The sequence below is a fragment of the Bidens hawaiensis genome, unplaced genomic scaffold, assembly GCF_021521415.1.
Source record: "Bidens hawaiensis isolate Kalapana, Puna unplaced genomic scaffold, B.hawaiensis_p1.1 tig00004599_1, whole genome shotgun sequence".
Lineage (NCBI taxonomy): Eukaryota > Viridiplantae > Streptophyta > Magnoliopsida > Asterales > Asteraceae > Bidens > Bidens hawaiensis.
This window is the reverse complement of record NW_027491280.1, coordinates 291,103-317,893: the sequence shown is the minus strand read 5'-3', so window position 1 is coordinate 317,893 and position 26,791 is coordinate 291,103. Positions and strand designations below refer to the sequence as shown.

General features: G+C 37.6%; 1 protein-coding gene across 2 annotated transcripts; it reads right to left on the bottom strand.

The window, feature by feature from the left end:
• Positions 1-19,273: 19,273 nt before the first annotated feature.
• LOC143627136 (ABC transporter B family member 11-like) lies at positions 19,274-24,846 on the bottom strand. 2 transcript variants are annotated; one of them, XM_077097028.1, is made up of 12 exons: positions 24,562-24,846; positions 24,401-24,455; positions 24,155-24,330; positions 23,838-24,059; positions 23,533-23,771; positions 22,932-23,457; positions 21,711-21,984; positions 20,846-21,624; positions 20,494-20,760; positions 20,117-20,380; positions 19,747-20,040; positions 19,274-19,680 (listed from the first exon to the last, which is right to left on the bottom strand). In XM_077097028.1, exons 1-12 carry the CDS (start codon positions 24,844-24,846, stop codon positions 19,324-19,326), a joined length of 3,738 nt encoding a protein of 1,245 aa, XP_076953143.1. In that variant the 3' UTR covers positions 19,274-19,323. The 2 variants fall into 2 exon arrangements, with proteins under 2 accessions (XP_076953143.1, XP_076953144.1); XM_077097029.1 differs by lacking the exons at positions 19,274-19,680; positions 19,747-20,040 and having other exon boundaries at positions 20,234-20,370; positions 24,562-24,817.
• Positions 24,847-26,791: the final 1,945 nt, after the last annotated feature.

Below are 26,791 nucleotides of genomic sequence, written 5' to 3'. Positions count from 1 at the left end.
TGAGCCTCTCGAGTGATTTCAAACAAAAACCGCAAAGGTACGTTTTTGCTAAAAAGGCTTACTTTTCATGAACGGATTTACATGAAAATTGGTAGGATGATAGATCGGGTCATGATTATTGATAAAATAATGAACTTGATAATAAACGGGTTAGTTGGTTCGTTTCGGGTAAAACGAGTAGTGTTCGGTTTGTGAAAAGAATGAGTAAACGAAGTCGGTTTTGCATGAAACTTTATAGGATAGTAAATCGGACCTTATTATGTGATAAAGTTGCAAACTTGATGATTAAAAAAATGAACTTAACGAACCTGCGGTTATGAACGGCTCGATAAAGAAAGCCCTAAATATAGTTTTGAACGTTTTAGCTTAAAGGTCCAAACTTTATGCTTATCCGGGCCGAGTCTTACGGAAAATGACCTTGGGAATGATCGCGGGTTTGGTTAATATCATATACAAGAATTTCACGATGAAACAGAGATGATTTTGGTGGTAAAGATCGAACAGTGGCAGCTGCCGGGCAACTTCGCCAAGTTAAGTTCGCCCGTAGATAACTTAACTACATGCAAGTTCGCCTGTGGTTAACTTCGCTGTACAAGTTTGCTCTTTGGTAAGTTCGCTTACATAGCTCTTTGGTAAGTTCGCTTACATAGCTAAGTTCGCAGCACGCTAAGTTCGCCAATTGTGAACTTCGCTATATCTAAGTTCGCCTGGTCTTTAAGTTCGCTAAAATGTATAAGTTCGCCTTATAACCAAGTTCGCTTATATTGTAACCCAGGTACATGGCAACCTGTATATGCATACCTATATGTGCATACGCGTGGATGTATGTAATGTAAGAACCTATGAGATAACACGCTGGAATGTTAAAATAAAGGAAAACCGTAAAAGTGCTAAGTAAAAGTGAGCTAATGCTAGGCCATTAGACTAGATCAAATGAGTATTGATACTTGTAACTCTTATACAGTCAGCAGAGCACAGTTAAAGAAAGGAATTACGATTTACGGTGAACGCAACAGGATACAGGTGAGTTTCTAGCCCCACTTCCTTGTTATGTTTTCGGGGCTGTGTGCATACTCAATGTGATAGTTAATACACTTACCTTAAGTGGTAAGTGTATGCCCTGTGTGAATTATGTATGATGATTTCTTGACGGTGCATGAGCGATCTTCGGATATTGCATGGACCGTCAGGTGGTAGTTAATGATATGATTGATATATATGATGTATGAATGTTGTATGTATGAATATATATGATGTATAAATGATGTATGAATGATTAAGTATGATATGTTGCTGGTACGTGAACGCTCTTCGGAGATTGCACGTATAGTCAAGGAAAGTATGTAAAGGACAGGTATGTTATAGTAGTACGTAACAAAGGGACCAGACCCTAATAATATCTATAATGGTAGGGACCAGACCCTAATAATATTTGTGATGTTGGGGACCAGACCCTTTATAATATCTGTGATGTTGGGGACCAGACCCTTTATAATATATGTGATGTTGGGGACCAGACCCTTTATAATATCTGTGATGTTGGGGACCAGACCCTTTATAATATCTGTGATGTTAGAGACCAGACCCTTATAATATTTGTGAGGTTATAGGGCGGAAGGCTCTTTAAATAGGTGGATATCTATATATGAAGAGTAAGTAAGCAAGTATATATAGTATGGGGTATGTATGAAAGATAAGTATGAATAAAGTACACCCCTTCGGGCATGTGTGCAAGTATGTGAACCGATTGTATATTGTATGATTTACTAGAACTCACTCAGCGTAGCTGACTTTTAGTATGCACGCAGGTGAGTAGAATGAGGCAGCTCGCTTGAAGGGAAGCACATGGCATGGACTTGACGAAACTGGCATCTCAAGAAATGTTATGTTATGTTATCTTAAAAGACGATGTCTTATGTTTAAATGATTTGAATGCTCGTTCAGACAAGAATTGATGGTATGTAATATATTGGTTTGAAGTTTTTAATATTCCGCGAACGTTTTTATTAACTATGATATTTAGAACTGTGTTTATGAGTAAATCCAACGTTAAAGTGAGGCACCGGTAACGGAGCCTTACAGTTTGAATGTTAATGATGAAGATGAAGGGTATAATGGTCATTTAACCAATTATTAACACTGCAGGGAGCATTCTGATCATAATAAACACTGCAAGGAGCCAAAAAAACCCGCCCGAGAAACACAGGTGCGCAACATGCGCAAATTCGTTTTCAGTGGTTAATCCATCTCCCGCCAATATAATCCAGGGAGGCAAATTGCAGATTTCTCAAAATACAAAAAATATTTATATTAACTTTCTTACCATAAATAAAATTAAAATCCAAAAAAAATATATATATAAATATTATAAACGAACAATGTAAAACAACTCCGTAATATTATTTATAATTAAGAAAAACTTTATAATAAAAAAAGCGGGTTATGGGTCTCACCAAACCCATTGCTTTTAAAACGGGTTATAACAGCTCATTTTTGTGCAACCCTTTCATAAATAAAACCCTAAGTATATATATTATTAAATTCCTTATAATAAACAAAATAAAAATCCAAAAAAATCTATAAATATTATAAACGAATAATGTAAAACAATTCATGTAATACAAAAAATAAAAACTATATCATATAAAATATTGTCTATATAATAATATATTAATATGAATAATTAAAAGTGTAAGTAATTAAATTCATTCGCTTGGAGCATTCACATGACATCCCTATTACATAACTTTATTGTTAAAAAAATGTTAACATCTCTACATCTCAGCACTCGTCTCCTTCAGAAATTCGGCATCCCCTTATTTATTATTTATATGAGAAAATGAACAAATCCCTTAATTTTGCTTCTAACTATTCGTCTCGCATATACTGCCTTTTAATTATGGATAGATGTGAAGTGAGAAAAAAAATAATAAAAAGAATAATAAAAAAGAGAAAATTACCATTTGCCTCCCTGGAAAATATCACACGAGATGGATTGACCATTGAAAATTATTTTGAAAAGGTTGTGCCCTTATATAACTCGGGCGGGCTTTTTTGGCTCCTTCCGTCAGTTGACTGACGTATGCCAAGGGCATTTTTGTAATCTTCTTCAAATAAATAATAAATATAATAATAATAGTAATAATATTAACCTTATCTTTCTTTCTTTCATTTCCAAGCATCTTAAACCCTCTGTCTTGTCTTTCCACTTCTTATCTCCGGCCACCACACCAAACTCCAGCCACCATATCCGCCGTACTACCGTAGCATGCCAGCTACATTACTGTCACTACCTGACGTTCATCCGTACAACTCTTCTTCACTCACGGTAACCCTAATTACCATGAAAACCCTACCAGTTTCCAATTCATCCCATGTGTTCACTCGTCTAACCTCCACTAGACTCAATTCACAGTCAATTTCATCTTTTAATAACCTAGGGTTTCAAAAATTGGCCACTACAGTGCAATTTGAGCTACAATTTTCAATTAAACACAACAGCGAGTTTGAAATTAGGGCTGCTAAGAGCTTAATTGAGGACGAGTCTGAGCTTGGTGACTGGTTCGGTGAGGTTAATTCGGGTTCGCTTAAGAAAAGAGAGGTGTATAGTGAGAGCGATGATGATAAGAGAAGTAGTTTTAGAGGCGGAACTAGAGGCGGGTTTAGGGGCCGATGTGGAGGCGGCGGTAGGTGTGGTTTGGGTATGAATAGGATAAATGATGATTATAATGGTGGATATGATAATAATAATAATAATAATAATAATAATAATAATAATAATAATAATGAGAAAGAAGAGGTGGTGGTGAAAGTAGAAGAGTGGTGGGTGGGACAGTGAAGATGAAGATGATGGGTTAAATAAAGATGTGATGATTTTTTAAATGATTGGTATAACCTCTGAACTGTATTCTTTAATTTTTAAATGTGAAGATGAAGATGAAGATGAAGATGAAGATGAAGATGAAGATGAAGATGATGGGTTAAATAAAGATAATATATAGTTTATGTTGTATAGCTATACCAAACACTAACTTAGTTCAACTGATAGTTTTGGTGGGATGATAAACCGGAGGTCTCGTGTTCGAATCCCGGCTGATATAGTCTAAAATCTACATATTATCTAATAAATATTTCATACACTTTTAAATACTTTGAGCCAAGTTTTTAATGAATATTATTCTTATTTGGTTCATAGGTGGGTTTTTAAGGTTCAAGAATCAAAGAGCTAAAATCGAGTATATTTATTAAACTTGAGACCAACGAGCAAAATGATAGAATTTATGTTAAAACAAGTGTGTCTAAAAACTATAAAAGAAATCGAATTTTGATGTCATAATTACTTGTATTCAAGTATTATATATCTATATCACGAGTTGATAAAATACAAATGCTAAAGTTCAGTTAATTAAATATGGTTAGTTTAATAATATTATATTGGCTAAATGTATTTTTGGTGTTTAGATTAAAGAAGGAAGCAGGCATTAAAGTTGTTAAAAAATAATGGAAAACTAATATGGTGATTGGGCTGTAACAAATCAGCCCATGACATGCTTTGTTAATTGTGATAAGTAGAAGTATAAATAGAGATTGTCATAGAATACAAGGAAGTCGGCTGATTGGAGGGAAGGAGAACCCTACAGAAATCAACGCAAGGAAAAAGAAAGAAAGAATAAGAGAAGAAAGCCGTTGTTTGAAGTGGAGATTGTTTGAGTTTAACACATACTCAACCAAGCATCATCACTATTCGGTTTGAATTTATTATTTTAATTATGAGCTTGGTTGTTGAACTTAAATATTTTAGTTTCTTTGATTTTAAGATGCTAGGCTAAACTTATTAGACTACCTAGGCTTATGATGAACCGTTGTTGAAGTTTGATTTTATTTGGAATGTGCTTTTCATTATGGTTTTATGATTTAGTAAATTGTTTGGTTTATTTGATTGATGCGTATGTATACTTGGTTTTGGTTGTTCTAGTTTTATTATTCCACAAAATTCTTGGTGATTGTTTCATATGATAGGATTTTGTTAGGTCATCTACTGTGTGTTTTTGACTAGTTTATGATTGAATTCGAATAAGATCATAGGAATAATATTATTAGTCAAACGAATAAAAGTGTGCTGCTAACCTAGAAAGTTGTAAGGTGATAGGTTATTGCTAGATCTTTGTTGATTGAGATTGCTAGATTTAGTTCTTCGTAAGGAGTCTGTCTAGGTTTGATTAATTAATATTGTCTAGCGAGTCAATTAAGTTCGTCAAATTACCTTTAATTTCCGCGCTGTAAGGTAGGATTTCACTATAAAGGTACTCTATCATACTTAATTAGATAACCGTAAGGAAGTCTAATATTAAAATTGGTGTTTTTAATAACTTAAAATAAATCCGTAGGTGTTTTCTTGAGAATGGTCAGGGGTCCTGTTCGGGTTTTCTTTTAAGTGATTATTTTATGATCCCAATTCCATAAGAAGTCCTAATAATTGATAACTGAAACTTTGGGGATTCTAGCCTAGGTGGTTTTTCATCGTCATCTGATTTAAATTAATTAAAATTGTCTCTTGTTTATTTTACTTATTTTTTCTTAATTAGTTTAAATTTAGTTTTTTTTAAGTAAATCCCCCCTTAATAATAATAAATAAATAGTCGTGTCAATAGTTAAGTCTAAGTTAGCTAGTTAACGTAATTTAAAGAGTCTCGCGGGTTCGATATCCGGGCTTACTTAGTTGTACTAGAGTCGACCGGTTCACTTGCCGGTTAGTAGTTTTAGTTAAGAGTTTAGAATTATTACTTAGTGTCTAGATTAGTTTATTTTTAGTTAATAATATTAATAACTACTTGTAGCACATCACCGGCATTTACATGGTTTTGGATGATTATTTTTAAACTGAATTAAAGGCTTAGGGTTAAAAACGTAATTTCAACATTTTTTAACAGGTCAACGCTTGGTCAACTGACGGAAGGAGCCAAAAAAACCGCCAGAGAAACACAGAGGCGCAACATGCGCAAATTCTTTTTCAGTGGTCAATCCGGCTCGCGACGATATTACCGAGGGAGGCAAATTGTAATTTTCTCTAAAAAGTATTATTTATTTATATTGGAAATGAGATGTAGGAATTTTCAAAAAAGTGATAAATAATAAATATAAGATTAAGGTTGAGGGAAGAGAAGTGAATGCTCTTAACTAGGGTATTAAAGGTGGATGGAGGATGGGTCGGGTCTTAACGGGTCACAAATCTAACGAATTAAGGTCAAAACAAAAATGGGTTGTTTTGTTTTGGGTCGGGAAGGGTGTGACAATCTTCAATTTCAGGTTAACTCCGTTAACTCAACTCTGTCAATTCAAACTTAAAGATCACTGAATCTATAACGCACACCTCATTACATTTAAAACTAGGGTTTAAATGACGCTTGACACTTACTACATGTGTAGTCTTTCGGGAATTGCACCGAAACGCAAACGAGTTGACGCAAACGATTGGTGAATAAACGAAAAACGTCAAAACAATAATTATGTGATAATTATGTGTTAGACTTATGTGTTATGTGATAACATGTTATATAACGTTAACTCAATGTGCAAACTAAGTTAATTAAGCTAGAAAAGTAACATTTGGAAGTGGAGGGACCTAGATGTAACTTGATTATTATTAATAATATTATAAAACCCTAAACTCCTCTTTCTTTCTCTCCCAAAAACCGACGGCAGCCCCTTGCTCCCCCTCTCCTCACAATCGGCTCACACACACACACATATCTCTTGATTTTGATCTTGTCTTTCACAATTAAAGCATCCTACGTCCGTTTCTAGCCATCCTCTACCTTCCTATTGCTTGTATTGGTGTTTTGAAGGTATAATTGTGAACCCTAGGTCCGATTTCTATATGTTATTGTGTTCATATGATTTTGTTTGATTTGATGATGTATTGATGATGATTTGATAACTAGAATTGATATTGTTACATGTTAATTGTTGTGTCTTTGATTTGAGTTCAAACAAAAACCCTAATCATGTATGTAATGTGTAATTGATGTGCATGGATAGTGATTATGGTGTTTAGAATGTTATATGAATGAATTATGGTCCATAGATAGTTAATATGTTGAGTTTGGATGCAAACAGTTTCTGGACAGATTGTGTTGTCGATGTTCAATTAATTGTAACGGGGTGTAAATGTGAAAATTGGTTGATATTATTGAAACTACAATAAACTAGGTTGAGTCTAGTTTCTAAAGAATATAAATTTGCAATTTTTGGACGTGTAAAAGTTAACTTTTATGATTTTACAAAAACGTTGTGCAAAGCTGAGTTGTTAGACCTGCTGTTAGGCTGTTTTGTAAATGTTATATCTCATGAACTACGAGACCAATTGGGTTGGTTCCACTTCTGGAAGTTGACTCATTGAGTTAGGAACCTAACCCAAGTGGTCTTGCATTTGTTGGATTTTTCATTTAACGGGAATTTCAAATAACATTCTGTTGCGCATGAATTTGACTGTTATGAGCTTGCTTATGAGAAATCTATGTGGAATAAAAATAAAATAAAATATTTTCTGGAAACCTAACACATGTATGCTTTAGTGATGATTTTTGGTAAATTAATTGAGATGCTATGATCGGTGGAATAGTACAATCTTTCAAATAGAATTTCTGTTTCGGTGAAACTAGCTGCTGAATTTTGTGAAAATACATGAAACATGATAATTGCTAGTTGATTGTTATTTTTTGACCAAATTGCCCCTGTGGGGAATACTTGCTAATAGTTGTCATGTTTTGACCAAATTGCCCTTGCGGGGAATAATTGCTAGTTAATTGTTATGTGTGACCAAATTGCCCTTACGGGAGTAATTGCTAGTGATGTACATTATGAATACATGACACGTAAATAATTGCTCACACATGTAACGTATCACAAATACACTTGTTAAGGTCACACACGATTCACAAACGAAACACGAAACATACTGTGTGCATAGGTATTATGTGCCGGGTCTAGAGACTCGATAATATTCCGACACTTAGAAAAATCTCTTTGTTGTTTTAGAATGCTAGAGAGAGTTTTTCTGTGACGCGCATCTTGGTGATTTATTTTTGGGAATACTTCGCAAACAGTGAGTTCACTTACCCCTTTTAAACTGTCTTCAAACGCTTTTCACTTGGGGGAGATAACATACTCCGAAAAACGCATTTAAGATTTTGTTAGTATAAATTATATATCACTTGTAAAGACTAAGTGGCAAACGCGTTAACTAAAGTCCTTCATTCACATCGAACCGTTTAATATTGGATAATAGCGAGTCATTGTTGAGTAGTACTACTGGGTTTGACAAACCCCACCCAACGCTAAACTCGACTGGAGGTCGAGTGGGTGTAATCTTGGCTAAACACATACCATGGTCGGGATAGACCTGGTGGCAAGGCAAATGATAAACAGTCAGCTTCGGTGTCGAACACTTAGTAATACTTGTTTTATAGGCTAGCTACCTATAGATATATAATTGACATAACACTATCTGGTAACGCTTAACGCAAAACGCTGAACGCAAAACGCTTAACGCAAGACGCTGAACGCAAACGCTAACGCTTTATTTTATTTGAACTCGTGAAGTCACCAACCCTGTGTTGACACTTTTAGTATGTTATTCTCAGGTAGCCGAGGCGGGCGCGTGGTTTAGGATCATGCATTGCTTGAAACACTTTTAATTATGCAAACTTATTTTAAACTGTTATCTTTGGGTTTTAAGTCGTCCTGCGTGACGCAACATTGGTTTTTATGGTTTTACGCTTCCGCATTTAATTACTCGTAAACGTTTTCATGGTTTTGAAACTTTGTTTTATGGTTTGATTATAACTAATGATTCCGATCCTGTTAGTTCACACCCTCTGACGGTAAAACTCCGTTAGTGGATTTTGAGGGTGTGACAGATTGGTATCAAAGCCATTGGTTATAGCGAACTAGAAGCTGCATGCATACTAGACTATAACCGCGATGACCCATTAGTTATAATGATACGCACTGCATAAGTTTGTGTAGTCTTTGTTATCTTATCTCTTTACCTCTTTCACTCATACGCGCGCATACACGGCTTACCTGTAAGGATGTCGACGCCATCGTCATCATCATCCGACCCGATGTCTCACGCCCCTGGAAAGAAACCGCATCTTCCCAACTCATTTCCACCCCGAGTAGTCCCAGAGCTCGAAGCTCCTGCACCGAAGAGGTATCGCTTATCCGGAGGCATGTACGAAAACGAAGTTAGCTGGGATTGGTACCCTAATATGATCAGACGTATGGTCTACCGTGAACAAGTTCCCCCGCTACCTCACCCGAACCATCATGCTTACCCCAACACCCTACCACCCATAACCGAACCTGTGGAGCGAGTTCTCACAGCTGTTGTCTCTTGTTTAGAGCGTAACGTGGGTTTTATGCGCTCGGCGAGAGCGGATAATTCCCGGACTGATAAGAGATGGAACCGAAACTAAAGAGGAAATTTCCCGCCTGACAGCGGCAATGAAGGAAATGCAAGAGGCTAGTGATCAACAGATGAAGATTATGAGAAAGAGGCAAGCCGAGATGATAGACTTGTAAGAGCAACTCCAAGTAGCAAGGACCCAAACCGAGATAGCTTTAGAGCGTTGCGATGTCTTACAAATGCAAATTACTCAGAACGCAGCCGAACCTGAGGCAGAGCCCGAAGAGGAACCCGTAGAAGATCCCGAAGAGGAGCCTGAGGAGGATCCCGAGGAAGATCCCGAGGAGGAACCCGAAGAGGAACCAGAGGAATAACCGGCTGAGCCAGAGGCATACTCAGAGGTGTCCTCAGACGATGTGCAAATGTGCAAATTCTTGGATTGGAACTGGCTAACTCTATGAACTGAGAGGAGTTCAAGAATATGATGCGAGAAGAGTACTGTCCGAGAGAGGAGATTGCAAAGTTGGAATCTGAGTTTTGGTCATTGAAGATGGTGGGTTCGGAAATCGAAGCCTACACCACCCGTTCTCACGAGTTAGCTGTGATGTGTCCACGGATGGTAGACCCGCCGAGTAAGAGGATTGAAATGTATATTGATGGGTTAGCACCGCAAATTCAGGGCATGGTGACGTCTTCCAGACCAGCCACGATTCAACAAGCGATTCTGTTAGCTCACAAACTAACGGATCAAGCAGTGACCCAAGGTGCGTTACCACCTAGGGGTTCAACCACTAAAGCCCGTGGCAACCCGAGTACTGACAACAGCAACAACAACAACCCGAGCAATGGAAAGAGAAAGTTTGACAACACCAGATCCTCATCCTCGAACCCCCCACAGCAACAACACTACCGTAAGCCCGAATTCACTCGGGGCTTCAACAATCAGGGTCACAACAACAATAACAACGGTGGCAGGCAGGGTTCGAGCGGATATGCTGGGAAATATCCTAAGTGCAACAGGTGCAATTATCATCATGCTGGCCCGTGTGACCGTGTCAAGTGTCTGAGATGCGGAAAGATGGGTCACCAGGCAAAGGAATGTAGAGGAGACCTTGCGGCAAAGGGTGCTCCTAAACCATCCATGACGACTAAGGGATGTTTTGAGTGTGGTCAAGAGGGCCATTTTAAGAAGGACTGCCCTAAGCTGAAACAGAACGACAACAATGGAGGTAATGGAAGTGGCAGTGGTGGTGGAAACAATGGTAAAGGAAGAGCTTTTGTTATTGGATCGGGTCAAGCCCGCAATGATCCGTATGTGGTGACTGGTAAGTTTCCTGTGAACGACTGTTTTGCTTCTGTTTTGTTTAACACTGGAGCTAATAGGAGTTTTGTGTCGAAAGCCTTTAGTCAACTCTTAGTCTTAACTCCAACCCCGTTAGATGCTAAGTTTCCAGTAGAATTAGCCGACGGAAAGTCTGTAGAAACGACTCATGTACTTGCGGGATGTAAGTTAAAACTGTCAGGTCATATTTATGATATCGACCTTATACCTTTTACGCTTGGAAGTTTCGATGTCGTTGTCGGCATGGACTGGTTATCTGAGAACCGAGCGGAGATTATATGTCACGACAAGATAGTCCACATCGCTACCCCTTCCGGCGAGATCATTTCGATCCAGGGCGAGAAGCGAAATGACCACCAGCGTCATCACCCTCATGAAGGCGCATAAGTATCTACGAAAGGGTCACCCGGTAATTTTGGCGCATATTGTTGAGAAACCCGCGGAGGAGAAGCGAATTGAAGATATACTGATTGTGCGAGATTTTCCGGAAGTTTTCCCGGAGGATTTGCCTGGACTCCCTCCTATACGACAAGTCGAATTCCAAATCGAGTTGACACCCGGTGCAGCACCCATAGCCCGAGCCCCATACCGGCTCGCACCGGCGGAGCTTCAGGAACTGTCCACTCAGTTGCAAGATTTGTTGGATAAGGGTTTTATCCGACCTAGCTCATCGCCATGGGGAGCCCCTGTCTTATTTGTCCGAAAGAAGGACGGGACTTTCCGCATGTGCATCGACTACAGAGAATTGAACAAGGTGACGATTAAGAACCGTTATCCTTTACCTCGAATTGATGATATGTTTGACCAGCTTCAAGGATCGAGTTACTACTCGAAGATCGATCTGCGATCTGGTTACCATCAACTAAGAGTGAGCGAAGAAGATATCTCAAAGACGGCTTTCAGAACACGGTATGGTCACTACGAGTTTTCGGTTATGCCTTTTGGCTTAACTAACGCACCAGCCGTATTTATGGATCTCATGAATCGCGTATGCAAGGCGTACCTCGACAAGTTTGTGATTGTTTTCATTGATGATATTCTCGTCTACTCTAAGGACAAGGCTGACCACGAGGAACACTTAAGGGTAATTCTGGAATTGTTGAAGAAGGAACAACTGTACGCAAAACTCTCGAAATGCGGATTTTGGCTTCGCGAGGTTCACTTTTTAGGACATGTGATCAACGAGAATGGTATCCATGTCGATCCCGGTAAGGTAGAGGCCATCAAAAACTGGGAAGCACCTAAGACTCCGACTGAGGTGCGGCAATTCCTAGGACTGGCCGGCTACTACCGGCGTTTCATTGAAGGATTTTCAAAGATTGCCCAACCCCTCACCGCTTTGACTCACAAGGGTACTAAGTACAATTGGGGTGACGCGCAAGAATCCGCTTTTCAACTGTTGAAAACCAAACTCTGTAGCGCCCCTATTCTAGCCCTACCCGAGGGAACGGAGAATTTTGAGGTACACTGTGACGCATCGATACAAGGTCTCGGTTGTGTGCTGATGCAACTCGAGAAGGTTATAGCTTATGCCTCTCGACAACTACGGGTTCACGAGAAGAACTACACGACCCATGATTTGGAACTCGGAGCTGTGGTGTTTGCCCTTAAGATATGGAGGCATTACTTGTACGGTATCAAGTTTACCATTTACACCGACCACAAGAGTCTCCAGCATATCTACAATCAGAAGGAGCTGAACATGCGACAGCGTCGTTGGGTCGAGTTGCTTAAAGATTATGATTGTGCCATCAAGTACCACCCTGGCAAGGCCAATGTAGTGGCCGACGCCCTCAGTAGAAAAGAAACCGATAAACCCAGGCGAGTGCGAGCATTGCAACTCACGATTCATGTCAGCTTACCCGATCAGATTCGCCATGCACAACTTGAAGCTTTGAAGGATGATAATCTTCCATCGGAACTCATGCGGAGCATGAACAAGCAACTTGAAACCAGATCGGACGGGGTCCGATATTTTGAGAACCGGATTTGGGTTCCACGATACGGAGAGTTGAGAACTCTAGTGATGGACGAAGCACACAAGTCCCGATATTCTATCCACCCTGGCTCAGATAAAATGTACCATGACTTAAAGGCACTTTACTGGTGGCCGAATATGAAAGCCGACATTGCCACCTACGCGAACAAATACTTGACTTGTGCCAGAGTCAAAATAGAATACCAGAAACCATCTGGCCTACTACAACAACCGGAACTTCCAATGTGGAAATGGGAACACATTTCAATGGATTTTATCACGGGATTACCTAAAACACCGACGGGATGCGATACCATCTGGGTGATTGTTGACCGGTTGACTAAGTCGGCACACTTTTTAGCGATTAAGGAATCGGACAAAATGGAAAGATTGACTCGCGTCTACATTAAGGAAGTAGTGTCTAGACACGGAGTGCCTGTCTCAATCATTTCTGATCGAGATTCTCGTTTCACTTCGCACTTTTGGAAGTCACTACAGAGCGCACTAGGCACACGCCTTGATATGAGCACAGCCTACCATCCTCAGACGGATGGGCAAAGTGAATGAACTATTCAGACCTTAGAAGACATGTTGCGTGCATGCGTATTGGATTTCGGAAAGATTTGGGAACCTCACTTACCTTTGGTAGAGTTTTCGTATAATAACAGCTACCACGCAAGTATTAAAGCAGCGCCGTTTGAAGCACTGTACGGACAGAAGTGTCGATCACCACTCTGCTGGGCAGAGGTGGGTGACAGCCAAATCACTGGTCCAGAACTAGTACTTGAAACTTCGGAAAAGATTGTTCAAATCCGAAACCGCATGGCGGCAGCACGAGATCGCCAAAAGAGTTACGCCGACAAGTGAACGATCGAGTGTGACTCAAAGTCTCACCTTGGAAAGGTGTGGTTCGCTTTGGAAATCGAAACAAACTCAACCCACGATATGTTGGTCCTTACCGGATAACGGAACGCGTTGGTCCGGTGGCGTACCGGTTGGACTTACCAGCGGAACTCAGCAGTGTACACAATGTTTTTCACGTATCGAATTTAAAGAAATGCCTATCCGATGAAACTCAAATAGTCCCTTTGGATGAACTACAAGTTGATGAACAGCTACGCTTCATTGAAGAACCAGTCGAAGTTTTGGATTGGGAGATCAAAACACTCAAGCACAGCAAAATCCCAATCGTTAAGGTTCATTGGAACTCGAGACGTGGAACGGAGTTCACGTGGGAACGCGAGGATCAAATGATGAAAAAGTATCTTCACCTTTTTAAAGGGCTGACCAAACACAGAAAACCATGAAACCCGACAAACCGTCAGAAATCACCGGAGGTATGAATTAAATTTCGGGACAAAATTTCTTTCTACTAGGGGATGATATGACAAACTGAAAATTTTTCTTACTTTTTCAGACACTCATAACGACTTGACTCAAATTTTCGAGACGAAAATTCTTTAACATGGGAATGATGTGACAATCGTCAATTTCAGGTTAACTCCGTTAACTCAACTCCGTCAATTCAAACTTAAAGATCACTGAATCTATAACGCACACCTCATTACATTCAAAACTAGGGTTTAAATGACGCTTGACACTTACTACATGTGTAGTCTTTCGGGAATTGCACCGAAACGCAAACGAGTTGACGCAAACGATTGGTGAATAAACGAAAAACGTCAAAACAATAATTATGTGATAATTATGTGTTAGACTTATGTGTTATGTGATAACATGTTATATAACGTTAACTCAATGTGCAAACTAAGTTAATTAAGCTAGAAAAGTAACATTTGGAAGTGGAGGGACCTAGATGTAACTTGATTATTATTAATAATATTATAAAACCCTAAACTCCTCTTTCTTTCTCTCCCAAAAACCGACGGCAGCCCCTTGCTCCCCCTCTCCTCACAATCGGCTCACACACACACACATATCTCTTGATTTTGATCTTGTCTTTCACAATTAAAGCATCCTACGTCCGTTTCTAGCCATCCTCTACCTTCCTATTGCTTGTATTGGTGTTTTGAAGGTATAATTGTGAACCCTAGGTCCGATTTCTATATGTTATTGTGTTCATATGATTTTGTTTGATTTGATGATGTATTGATGATGATTTGATAACTAGAATTGATATTGTTACATGTTAATTGTTGTGTCTTTGATTTGAGTTCAAACAAAAACCCTAATCATGTATGTAATGTGTAATTGATGTGCATGGATAGTGATTATGGTGTTTAGAATGTTATATGAATGAATTATGGTCCATAGATAGTTAATATGTTGAGTTTGGATGCAAATAGTTTCTGGACAGATTGTGTTGTTGATGTTCAATTGACTGTAACGGGGTGTAAATGTGAAAATTGGTTGAGATTATTCATACTAAAGTAAACTAGGTTGAGTCTAGTTTCTAAAGAATATAAAATTGCAATTTTTGGACGTGTAAAAGTTAACTTTTATGATTTTACAAAAACGTTGTGCAAAGCTGAGTTGTTAGACCTGCTGTTAGGCTGTTTTGTAAATGTTATATCTCATGAACTACGAGACCAATTGGGTTGGTTCTACTTCTGGAAGTTGAATCATTGAGTTAGGAACCTAACCCAAGTGGTCTTGCATTTGTTGGATTTTTCATTTAACGGGAATTTCAAATAACATTCTGTTGCGCATGAATTTGACTGTTATGAGCTTGCTGTAGTGTTTTGATCATTATGAAAAATCTATGTGGAATAAAAATAAAATAAAATATGTTCTGGAAACCTAACACATGCATGCTTTAGTGATGATTTTTGGTAAATTAATTGAGATGCTATGATCCATGGAATAGTACAATCTTTCAAGTAGAATTCCTGTCTCGGTGAAACTAGCTGCTGAATTTTGTGAAAATGCATGAAACATGATAATTGCTAGTTGATTGTTATGTTTTGACCAAATTGCCCCTGTGGGGAATACTTGCTAATAGTTGTCGTGTTTTGACCAAATTGCCCTTGCGGAGAATAATTGCTAGTTAATTGTTATGTGTGACCAAATTGCCCATACGGGGAGTAATTGCTAGTGATGTACATTATGAATACATGACACGTAAATAATTGCTCACACATGTAACGTATCACAAATACACTTGTTAAGGTCACACACGATTCACAAACGAAACACGAAACATACTGTGTGCATAGGTATTATGTGCCGGGTCTAGAGACTCGATAATATTCCGACACTTAGAAAAATCTCTTTGTTGTTTTAGAACGCTAGAGAGAGTTTTTCTGTGACGCGCATCTTGGTGATTTATTTTTGGGAATACTTCGCAAACAGTGAGTTCACTTACCCCTTTTAAATTGTCTTCAAACGCTTTTCACTTGGGGGAGATAACATACTCCGAAAAACGCATTTAAGATTTTGTTAGTATAAATTATATATCACTTGTAAAGACTAAGTGGCAAACGCGTTAACTAAAGTCCTTCATTCACATCGAACCGTTTAATATTGGATAATAGCGAGTCATTGTTGAGTAGTACTACTGGGTTTGACAAACCCCACCCAACGCTAAACTCGACTGGAGGTCGAGTGGGTGTAATCTTGGCTAAACACATACCATGGTCGGGATAGACCTGGTGGCAAGGCAAATGATAAACAGTCAGCTTCGGTGTCGAACACTTAGTAATACTTGTTTTATAAGCTAGCTACCTATAGATATATAATTGACATAACACTATCTGGTAACGCTTAACGCAAAACGCTGAACGCAAAACGCTTAACGCAAGACGCTGAACGCAAACGCTAACGCTTTATTTTATTTGAACTCGTGAACTCACCAACCCTGTGTTGACACTTTTAGTATGTTATTCTCAGGTAGCCGAGGCGGGCGCGTGGTTTAGGATCATGCATTGCTTGAAACACTTTTAATTATGCAAACTTATTTTAAACTGTTATCTTTGGGTTTTAAGTCGTCCTGCGTGACGCAACATTGGTTTTTATGGTTTTACGCTTCCGCATTTAATTACTCGTAAACGTTTTCATGGTTTTGAAACTTTGTTTTATGGTTTGATTATAACTAATGATTCCGATCCTGTTAGTTCACACCCTCTGACGGTAAAACTCCGTTAGTGGATTTTGAGGGTGTGACAAAGGGTCAGGGTCGGGACGAGTTTCGGGTCAAAAACAAGTTGTACTTTTTTCCTTTCTTGAAAAATGATATCATTAATATCACTATTCAAACCTATATATTTGGCCATATTTTTCTCACGAGCATGACAAACGCAACATTTTATGGCGAAAAAAATAAAATTCGAAACAAACAAAATAATAAAAAAGAAAATTTTGATCGGTTGAGGGCCCCTCATTGTTCTCTCTCTCTCCCCTCCCTCACTTTGGGTTCATGTAACTTTTAAACAGTAAGTTCAATCTGAAATTTCTTTATTTTCATATCAAACCTAGACCATAGACTTTAACTTTGGCTTAATGACCAAATAACCATTCAACTTTCAAAATTGTCAAAATTGAATGAAACCGTCTCCGTCATCACCACCACCATCGTTTTGGTTTTTTGACTTATATTTATCTTCCTCAAAGTTCATCTTAGATTGAAGAATACATAGGACGTGTTGTGTAGTTCTTTTAATTTATTCATCCATGCCAGGTTCACAGGTCACCACCACGATTTGCAGCCGTCTTCCACATTGTTTCTACCGTGGTGCCACCACACTATGCTACCAGCCCTTTCCAGTCTTTCTAGACTAGTTTTTTTAATGAGAACGGGCAAAAAGTTTTTATATAGTTAGGTTTTTGGCATGTGTACACCACGAACCCGTTTTCTTGCTAATTTAACCGTTTACTAAAACTGTTAAATCATAGTTTATTTAGTTCAGAATGTTAATATCTTTTATATATACACACACACACACACACATACGCACCTACACATAAGAAATGGAGTGAAATTAGGATTAATGAATTTGCACCTTCACTTCTCGCTGTAAAATATATATATATATATATATATATATATATATATATATATATATATATTTTACAGCGAGAAGTGAAGGTGCAAATTCATTAATATATATATATATGAAATCTTTAAAAGCTCTCTATTGCTTCCTACATCCCCACAAGTCACTGGATTGTTTTATTTGTAAATGGAGGTGTTTGTATTGGACTCGAATTCACGGGTATGGGTTCCACCAAATTCAGATAACTCTTATACAGGTTATACCATCTCATTATATTAAAAATTAATCTCACCAAATATTTGATGTTAAAATCATATTTAATAAAGATATACTAAAAATTAATATTCAATTTTTAAAAATAAAGATATTATTTATAATTAAGAAACAATTTTATTAAAAAAATAAGCGGGCCATGGGTCTCACCAAACCCAGATAGCTTTTAAACTGGTTATAACATCTCTTTTATTTGTGAAACTCTTTCATCATCAAACCCTAAGTATATTATTAAGTATTAACTCTCTTACAATAAATAAAATTAAAATAAAAAAAATATAAATATTAGAAACGAAAATGAAAACAACCCTCGTAACACATGAGATAAAACCTAGTAATTATTATTTGCAAGTTTTTAGTTGTATTGACTTGTTAATATTGCTGGAATTAATTCTTGTCCTCGAGTCAATGAAGCGGTTGGGCAGACTCATCGAGCCTATGATGGATTGGTGTCTTGTTTTTCAAGTTGAGGTTATGACTTGATTTACATGGAATAAATTACTTGGTGAACAAGTCAAGCCAATGACTTGGACAACAATGAATTTATTTATTACTTGTTATTTAGATTTGTTTTTACCAATTAGTATTTGAATATGATATGGTTTTTGTATTCTTGTCTATTGGGTTTTCAAATATAAATTAGTGTATATACCCGAGTTTGTAGGTTATATCATTAAGAATTAAACATTGTAATTTTTCAAGCTAACGAGAATTGCAAAGATCGAGCTTATGATCTAAATTCGTATTTTTGTTTTTCGATTCTGGTTACCAAACTTCAAATACATCACGTTTTATTTAAAATTTTATGTTAACATGTTTAAACAATCACACCGTGTGATTTTAAACTAGTTGATATGCTCACTCTAGTCTTTAGCATTTCTTTATGGTAAAGGATACCAAGCCATTGATATGCTCATGCTAGGATCAAGGACATGCTTTAGATAGTCCTAGCTAGATTTTAAATAAAAATTGAGACTTATATGTTTGTTTGCTTATGTTTTAATTTTGAAATTGGATGTAATCAACTGTTCGGTTTTTGATTAATAATTTCCTTATTCTTATCCTGGTGTTGTGACAAAGAGATTATTAATTGCTCAATATGACACTTTTCTATCAAAGCTAAGAGTTATTGTCACCATATAGGTTGAGGAAACATATTTGAATATTAAATTGTTGAGCTATTGAGGAGTTTGTCTAATGTACACACATGAATAATCATGTCAAGTAGATGAATCACCTTTGTTCACACATAGGAGATTATAGCATGTGGGAAGGGAGTAAAAATTATGCGTACGGTTGCTATCCATCAATTCAAACCGGAAAATAAAGGTTTTCGAGTGGAAATTAAAGTGCATTAAGAGATATGACATTAGGAAACACAAGTGGTAGTGTGTAAAGAAACTAGGGAGGCATAGATGCCGTTCTTGATGTTGACGAGTGCCTCATGTTTCCCTTTCTCTACAATCACTCCATTTTTTATGACCGCAATAATGTCTGCTCCATAGATTGTGGATAGCCTGTGAGCTACCACTATCGTTGTCCTGTGAACCATAACTCGGTCAAGTGCATCTTGCACCACCTTTTCAGATTCCGCATCCAAGGCACTAGTCGCTTCATCTAGTAACAATACCTTTGGAGCCTTTACCATTGCTCTTGCTATTGCCACTCTTTGCTTTTGTCCTCCTGACAATTGGATACCTTTTTCCCCAACACCAGTATCATAACCCTGATGAAACCGCACATAAATCGATTAGTGTTTGTGCATATGAAGTAGTAAAGTACTTTAAGATACCTGGTGTAAGGCACTGATGAATTTATGGGCATTTGCCAATTCTGATGCTTCTATGACTTGTTCCTCGGTGACATTGCCTTCCTTCCCGTATGTTATGTTAGCTCTGATAGTGTCGTTAAACAAGACCGGCTCCTGGCTCACTACACCCATCTGCTGCCTTAGCCACTTCACTTTAAGCTTTCGGATATCAACTCCATCAACCATTATCTGCCCTGAATCAACGTCGTAGAATCTTTGCAGCAAAGAAACAACAGTTGATTTTCCACTCCCACTTTCTCCAACAAGAGCTACCGTCTTTATACCAACCACATTGTTTGTTAGCTTTAATCTTTATTAGTACAATTTTGTTAGCTTTAAGTTAAAACATTACCTGGCCAGAAGAAATTTCAAAAGAGAGGTCTCTAAAGATCTGAATGTCAGGTCTACACGGATACCTGAAGTTAATATGACTAAACACGATATCCCCCCTTATGTTTTCTAAAGTGGTTCCAGATTCGTCGGTATAGTCTATTTTAGATTTCTGGTCAAGAATACCAAAAACTGACGCAACAGCAGTCTTGGCTTTCCCAGAATCTGGAATAAAGGATCCTGATTGCGAAACACTCGTTGCTGCCAAACTCAAGCCTAAAAACACCTTAAGATCGAATAGAATAATTTACTATCACTCACCACGAAAGCATTGTAAAATTAAAAAGAGTAGCAAATGCAAAGTGCTTCCGGTAAAACCGTACACAATGAGTAAGTTACCTGGAAAACTTTAGGGAATGAAGTTTTGCCTGCTGCAACAAAACGAGCGCCAACATAAAAGCTGGTTGCGTAAACTACAAACAACAGAAACAAAGAGGAGCCAAAAGCAGCACCGCTAACTAATCCTTGTTTGATTCCTGCTTTTTGAGGACCTTCACATTTCTTTTCATATAACTTCATCACCTTATCTTCTGCACCAAAGGAAGCAATTGTTCGAATGCTTCCTACTGCATCACTTGCAACTTCACTTGCTTCTTCGTATTGTCTCTGGAACAACCAAATACATACAACTTCAAATTCAGCATAATTTATATATTAATCTCTCTACAAGAAAAATACAGTGGATTATAACCTTTGTATCAGCACTGAACCCATTAACAAATCTCATAGTAAAATATCCGTTAAGTCCTACAAGCGGTATCAATATTAAAATTATAAAAGCCAACTGCCAGTTTCCCATGAATGCAATGATTAAACCAGATAGCGCTGTAGCCGCGTTTTGAACAAGTAGAGAAAGATTATCCCCTACCAAACCTCTCACAGATGCTGCATCCGTAGACAGCTTCGCCCCAATTATACCACTTGAATTTTGTGCCTTGTCAAACCAACTTATTTCCATCTGAACCACTTTTTCAAAGCATTTTAATCGGATTCTTCTTATTAACTTACACCCGGCTACACTAAAAAAATAGGTCCTACATGGTGTTGCAACGAAACTCGCCAAACCAAGTATAAAAAGCATCAATGCCCAGAACTCCGAATCCTTACGAAGCTCATGAGCTGGTTCAAAGAAAGTCTTTATCACAGTTGAAAGGAGATAACCATATGTTGGTAGGATGGCGCCATTAACCACAGCAGCTACAGAGCCTAGTATGAGCTGTGGGATTTCCGGCCTGTTCAGAGAAGCCAACCGAACAAGTGAGACATTTGTAGCCGCGTACGAATCTTCTTGTTTTCTTTCGTCGCTACTAATAATATAAGAAGGTGATGATTCTTGGCTTAGGATAGAAATGCCCTCAGTAATCTCCATATTCTGGTCACCGCCTTGCGGTCTTTCCAAGTTTTTGTCTTGTAATCTTATAAGCTGACAGTATGCACCATCAGGATCTTGTAATAACTCAGAGTGTGAACCTGGTTATTGAAACCGAAAAAACAACTAGTGTTAGTTTAGATGGTTGCATTAGAATTCTTGAAACCGTGGTGAATAAGAAAAGCACCTTTCTCTATAATCTTGCCATTGTGAATAACGGCGATTGCGTCAGAATTCTTTATGGTAGTCAAGCGATGGGCTACAATTATAGTTGTTCGGTTAAGCATGATTCTATCAAGTGCCTCTTGAACAACCCTCTCTGATTCTGCATCAAGAGCACTTGTAGCTTCATCAAGTAACAATATCCTTGGGTTTTTTAATATTGCCCTTGCTATTGCAATTCTCTGCTTCTGTCCTCCAGAAAGATGACTTCCATGATCACCGACAATTGTATCTAGGCCCTTCATGCATTTTTAAGATGACAGATAAGTAAATGACAAGCTTTTCTAGATGATGACAACAATATCTCGCATTTTAAAACGCATGAAGCGGAAATGGTCAAAAGTGAAGGCTACCTTAGATTGAAATTTTGGTAGCAAGAGTTTTTTATAGAGGTTAATTTCTAAAATAGGCATCCTTGACTAACTCCAGGTCTAATAGAAGCAAGCCCTATAGCCAATCTCCAAAATAGGCATTGAAAGTCGACTTTTCAAAACTAGTCATGGCCAATCCAATAATGGCACATAAGCTGGCTAGGCACCACTAGGCAACATTCGGGTTGCAACTGAAATCTTTGCAAAGCTGACATAGCGAATCTTTATCTAACATGTGTTGTGAGCATACTATGGAGGCTCAAGAGGAATGATTAGGCGCCAACTGTGCTTAGGCTATAGAGTAGCGTAAACCGTGAAGAAACGGCTCTGTTGTAGCCTAAGCATTCTCGGTAAAAGTAGAGCCCTTCCTCCGTGATTTAAGCTCCTTAATTAGTAGCCTAAGCAGAGTCGACACCTTCCTGGCCTAAACATTCCTCTTTAGGCTTCTTTGTAGCCTGTTCGTGATAAGCTAGTGCCACATAATGGCTTTATCACATCAGATTTTTAGGTGCCCCAGATGGTGTCTAAACTGCTTATGTATTTTTATTTGAATTGGCCCAATTTATTCCATAATCAATATGAAAAAGTGAGATTTTCTTGCCTTTGGATATTTTATGGTAAACATGCCTTAATTTTCCCTTTCTATTGTGCAAGCATAAGTGGTTTTCTATAGTTCAAGCATAGGTGGTTTACTCGGTTACTCAACATACAAACAGAAACAAAGTTCATTACGCTGTAATGAATATAGCTGTACGTACTATAAGTTGGACATCAAGATTTTAATTTAGCATATGCAAATGAGTATGAAATCAAACCTGGGGGAATTTGTCAATAAATGTGGCAGCATTGGCGAGCTCAGCAACAGATTTGATCTCGTCAAGTGTTGCACCATCCTTCCCATAAGCGATATTTTCTTTAATAGTGGAATTGAACAAAACAGGTTCTTGGCTGACAAGACCTATCTTGCCTCTGAGCCACTTCAGTTGGTAGTCTTTGACATTGATGGCGTCGATTAAAACTTCACCAGTTTGGGGGTCATAAAACCTCTCTATAAGGCTGATTACAGTTGATTTCCCGCTCCCGCTCTCTCCTACTAGAGCCATGGTTGTACCGCTTGGTATAACAAGAGAAAACCGGTTAAAGATCTTCTCATCTGGTCTAGCTGGATAGCTAAAACTAGCTTCCCTTAGTTCAATATCCCCACGAATGTCGTCGAGTGTCATACCTCTCGTGTCGTATGGATCTATTTCTGACTTCCTATCTATTACCTTGAATAGTTTAAAAGCTGCGACTCTTCCAGAGGCAAAAGCACTCAAGCATGGTGAAGCCTGTCCTAAGGAACTGATGATCATGGCAAGTATTTCAGTTATACAACACACATACACACGAACACACACATATGCAGCTATAACTTACAGAGAGCTTATCATGACAGCCGTCATTACATTTATGACCTGTCCTCCGGTATATCCTTTTTCAATAATCAATTTTCCACCATACCATATGGTCAATGAGTAGCCACAGAAGAAACAAAACATAAATATGCCACCGCCAAGTCCGGTGACAAGACCCTCTTGGACCCCAGCCCTGTAAGCTTTTTCAAGAGACTTTTCATACTTGGCAATAGCTTGTTTCTCCCCTGTGAACGATGCAACCTGTATAAATTATTAATGAGTCGTTATGAAGAGCGACTGATTAGTAGTTGATTTATTATCACTTACGGTTCTAATGGAGCTAACTGTCTGTTCAACTACAGCTGCTCCAACAGAATAAGCCTCCTGTCCCCTAGACATTAGCTTTGCTATGAGGACAGTCATGAAGGCGGCTGAGATCACGAGAGGAGGAATTGCAGATAATAACACAAGGGAAAGAAGCCACCCTTGTGAAAAAGCAATAACGAATCCTCCAAGGAATGTCGAAATCAGTTGTATGAATTTTCCAACCTGTTTGATCAGGATATTTATACGACTTTTTAAACTCCGAAATGATACGCTAGTAAATTAATTATGCGAATATATTTAACTTATGTACTATGTACCTTCTCTCCCATTGCATCTTGAATAATGACAGTGTCACCAGACATACGCTCCACAATTTCTCCGCTCTTGCTCTCCCGATCAAAATATCCCACTTCTTGACTCAATATCGCTCTCAAGTATGTACTTCTGATTCGTGCAGCCTGCCTCTCCCCACTCACCGTCCAGCAAACCACAGCTACAACATAGCAACAGATTGGGTTACACAATCAAGCAAGTGTATGGTGGGATGTGAATGACAAACTTACTGAAAAATGCAGCCACACCAGTCCCCAAAGCCAAGTAAACATATTTAAGTGATACCTAATTATATAAACAAAAGAAAAAGAAAATAAATACACAAAATGTTGTAGCTTTTGCTTCATAAAAAGTAATGAAACAATGAATAGAAGTACTCAATATTTAAAACCTTGGAGACTTGATGAACAATATCCTTGTCATCTTGATTGCCTCCAAATGTGTCAATGAGCTCCCCGAATATCAGTGACTGAAGAGGCATGGCGATCCCGTTTCCAATGGCAGCTATTATTCCAATGATCATAAGCACAAAGTCAGTGGAATCCGCAAAAGTAAAAAGCTTGTGGTATGGGGCTATATTTTCACTATCTGCTTCATTATTTTTATTTCTTGTCTCCGGGACTGGTACAGACGACATCTTTTTTTCTGGTTTCATGTCTGGACTCCCTTCATTCATTATTCAATCAGCCACTATTATATCCAAGTGCTTTAAATATCACTTACAAGTGAGAGAATAATAATGGCTGAATTAAAAAAGTTATTCTTAAAATAATTGAGTTGAATATGTATATATAACTAACTCAAAGGTAATCAATAGTATCAGGTCTGAATGTGGACATATAATATGCCATTTACGTGTGAAAGATTAGATGTAAAGCTACAAATTATTTAAATTAATCATGAATGATGATATACTTAACCAAATTCACCGTCAGCTCATTTGCACAACCACAAAAAATTAATCTTCAGGTGTAGAAAGCAAGTGAGATATAAAGACTGTTACAAGATGGAGTAATTTGAGAGTCATGATAAAAACCAAGTTTATTTCAGCCCTTCTTCACATAAACAAGGCCGTCTCCGAGATTTCGAGCGCCCGAGACAAGTACTAAAAATCTCCCTTATATTAAAAAATCCCAAAAGATTGACAATAATTAGCTAGGCCTAGACTTTATTAGATTCTTTAATGTTTAATAGACTTGTTCAAAAAAATTTTTGCCCTTACTGGTTTCTTTTCAGCCATTTTTAGCCCAATTCACAACTTAAGGTTAAAAAAACTTTATATTTATAAAAAAAAAATTAACATTTCGGACCCTTATAGGATCTGTATATATAGATAGGGTCTGAGACAGCCCTACAGAAACATGACAACCATACCAGGAGACTAATAAGTTGGTCCCTTAACGGACACAATTCCATCTATACTAAATATTGTAACTATTAGCAAAATGAAAATAGTAACCATAGGTTTTCGTTTGAAACTTCAAATGTCATAGACTCTTAACTGGTCACGTCTCAACATCCAAGGAATAAACATGTACCAATGAAACAAACGATCACTCATCAACTATAAACTTTATATTTGTTTGGTCCCATCAGTCACATGCTTTCGGTTGCTAAGAAAAACAAAAAAAAATATGTTTACTAATATTCTATATTGTTTTAATTATTATATAGAAGTGATTAATTGCCAAATAAACTGTATGTGGTAAGACTTCGTTCTCAGCTGACTCGTTTGATATTAAGTTAAGAAAGTAATGCATCCAAGTATACTCTTTTTTTACATCTGTATGATTTGGATGTGTTAAGAGAATCTTCATAAACTACATGTCCCTTTGGTCTCCAAAACGTTTACAATAAATATATCTAATACTTATTTTGGTATTTTACAATAAGTATGTAATAATGATTTGACATACAACCTATGTTAGTCCTTAAGATCATTTTAATAAGCCTGTTATTGTTTTGATTTAGAATAAATAAATAAAATAGTCATTGTCTAAAGTATTTTCTTGTTAATGCTTAGCATCAGTCAACTTCTAGAAAAAAAAGTACAGAAAAAAGCAGGATAAATATATAAAATAATAAAGCTATTAATTTTAAATAAATAATACATGCTAGACAGAAGATTCAAAATTGGACACACAAGAAAAACCATCTTTTGTGACTGGTTTTATAGTGATAACAATATTCTTGTCACCAACAGCATCATCTAGTCACTATAAAATAACTTGTCACTGAGTTACCGACTAACAAGTACTAGATAACGTAAGTACTACATAGCCTGTTGGGTTTTTGTAGATTCCTGTATATCTTTCAAATCATGTATGGAACTAATTTTCAAATTTAAGTATTTCGCATCAAAAGAAATATAGAATCCGACCAAAGAGCGAGAAGTTTTCTTCTGTGAAGTATAAAGCTTAATTATAGTTATTCATTTAGTTATTGAACAATAACTTTATTTTTCTAAGTTTTTTTGTTTACTTAGTTGTTAACTGATTTAGGTTCGAACATTTGATACATACTGTGGATCCTTGAATCAGCATGGCTTGAAACATACGGGAACATTTGCTAAGATGTACAACAACGGTGTTACAAACAAGGTCGTGGGTGAAGCTACAAGG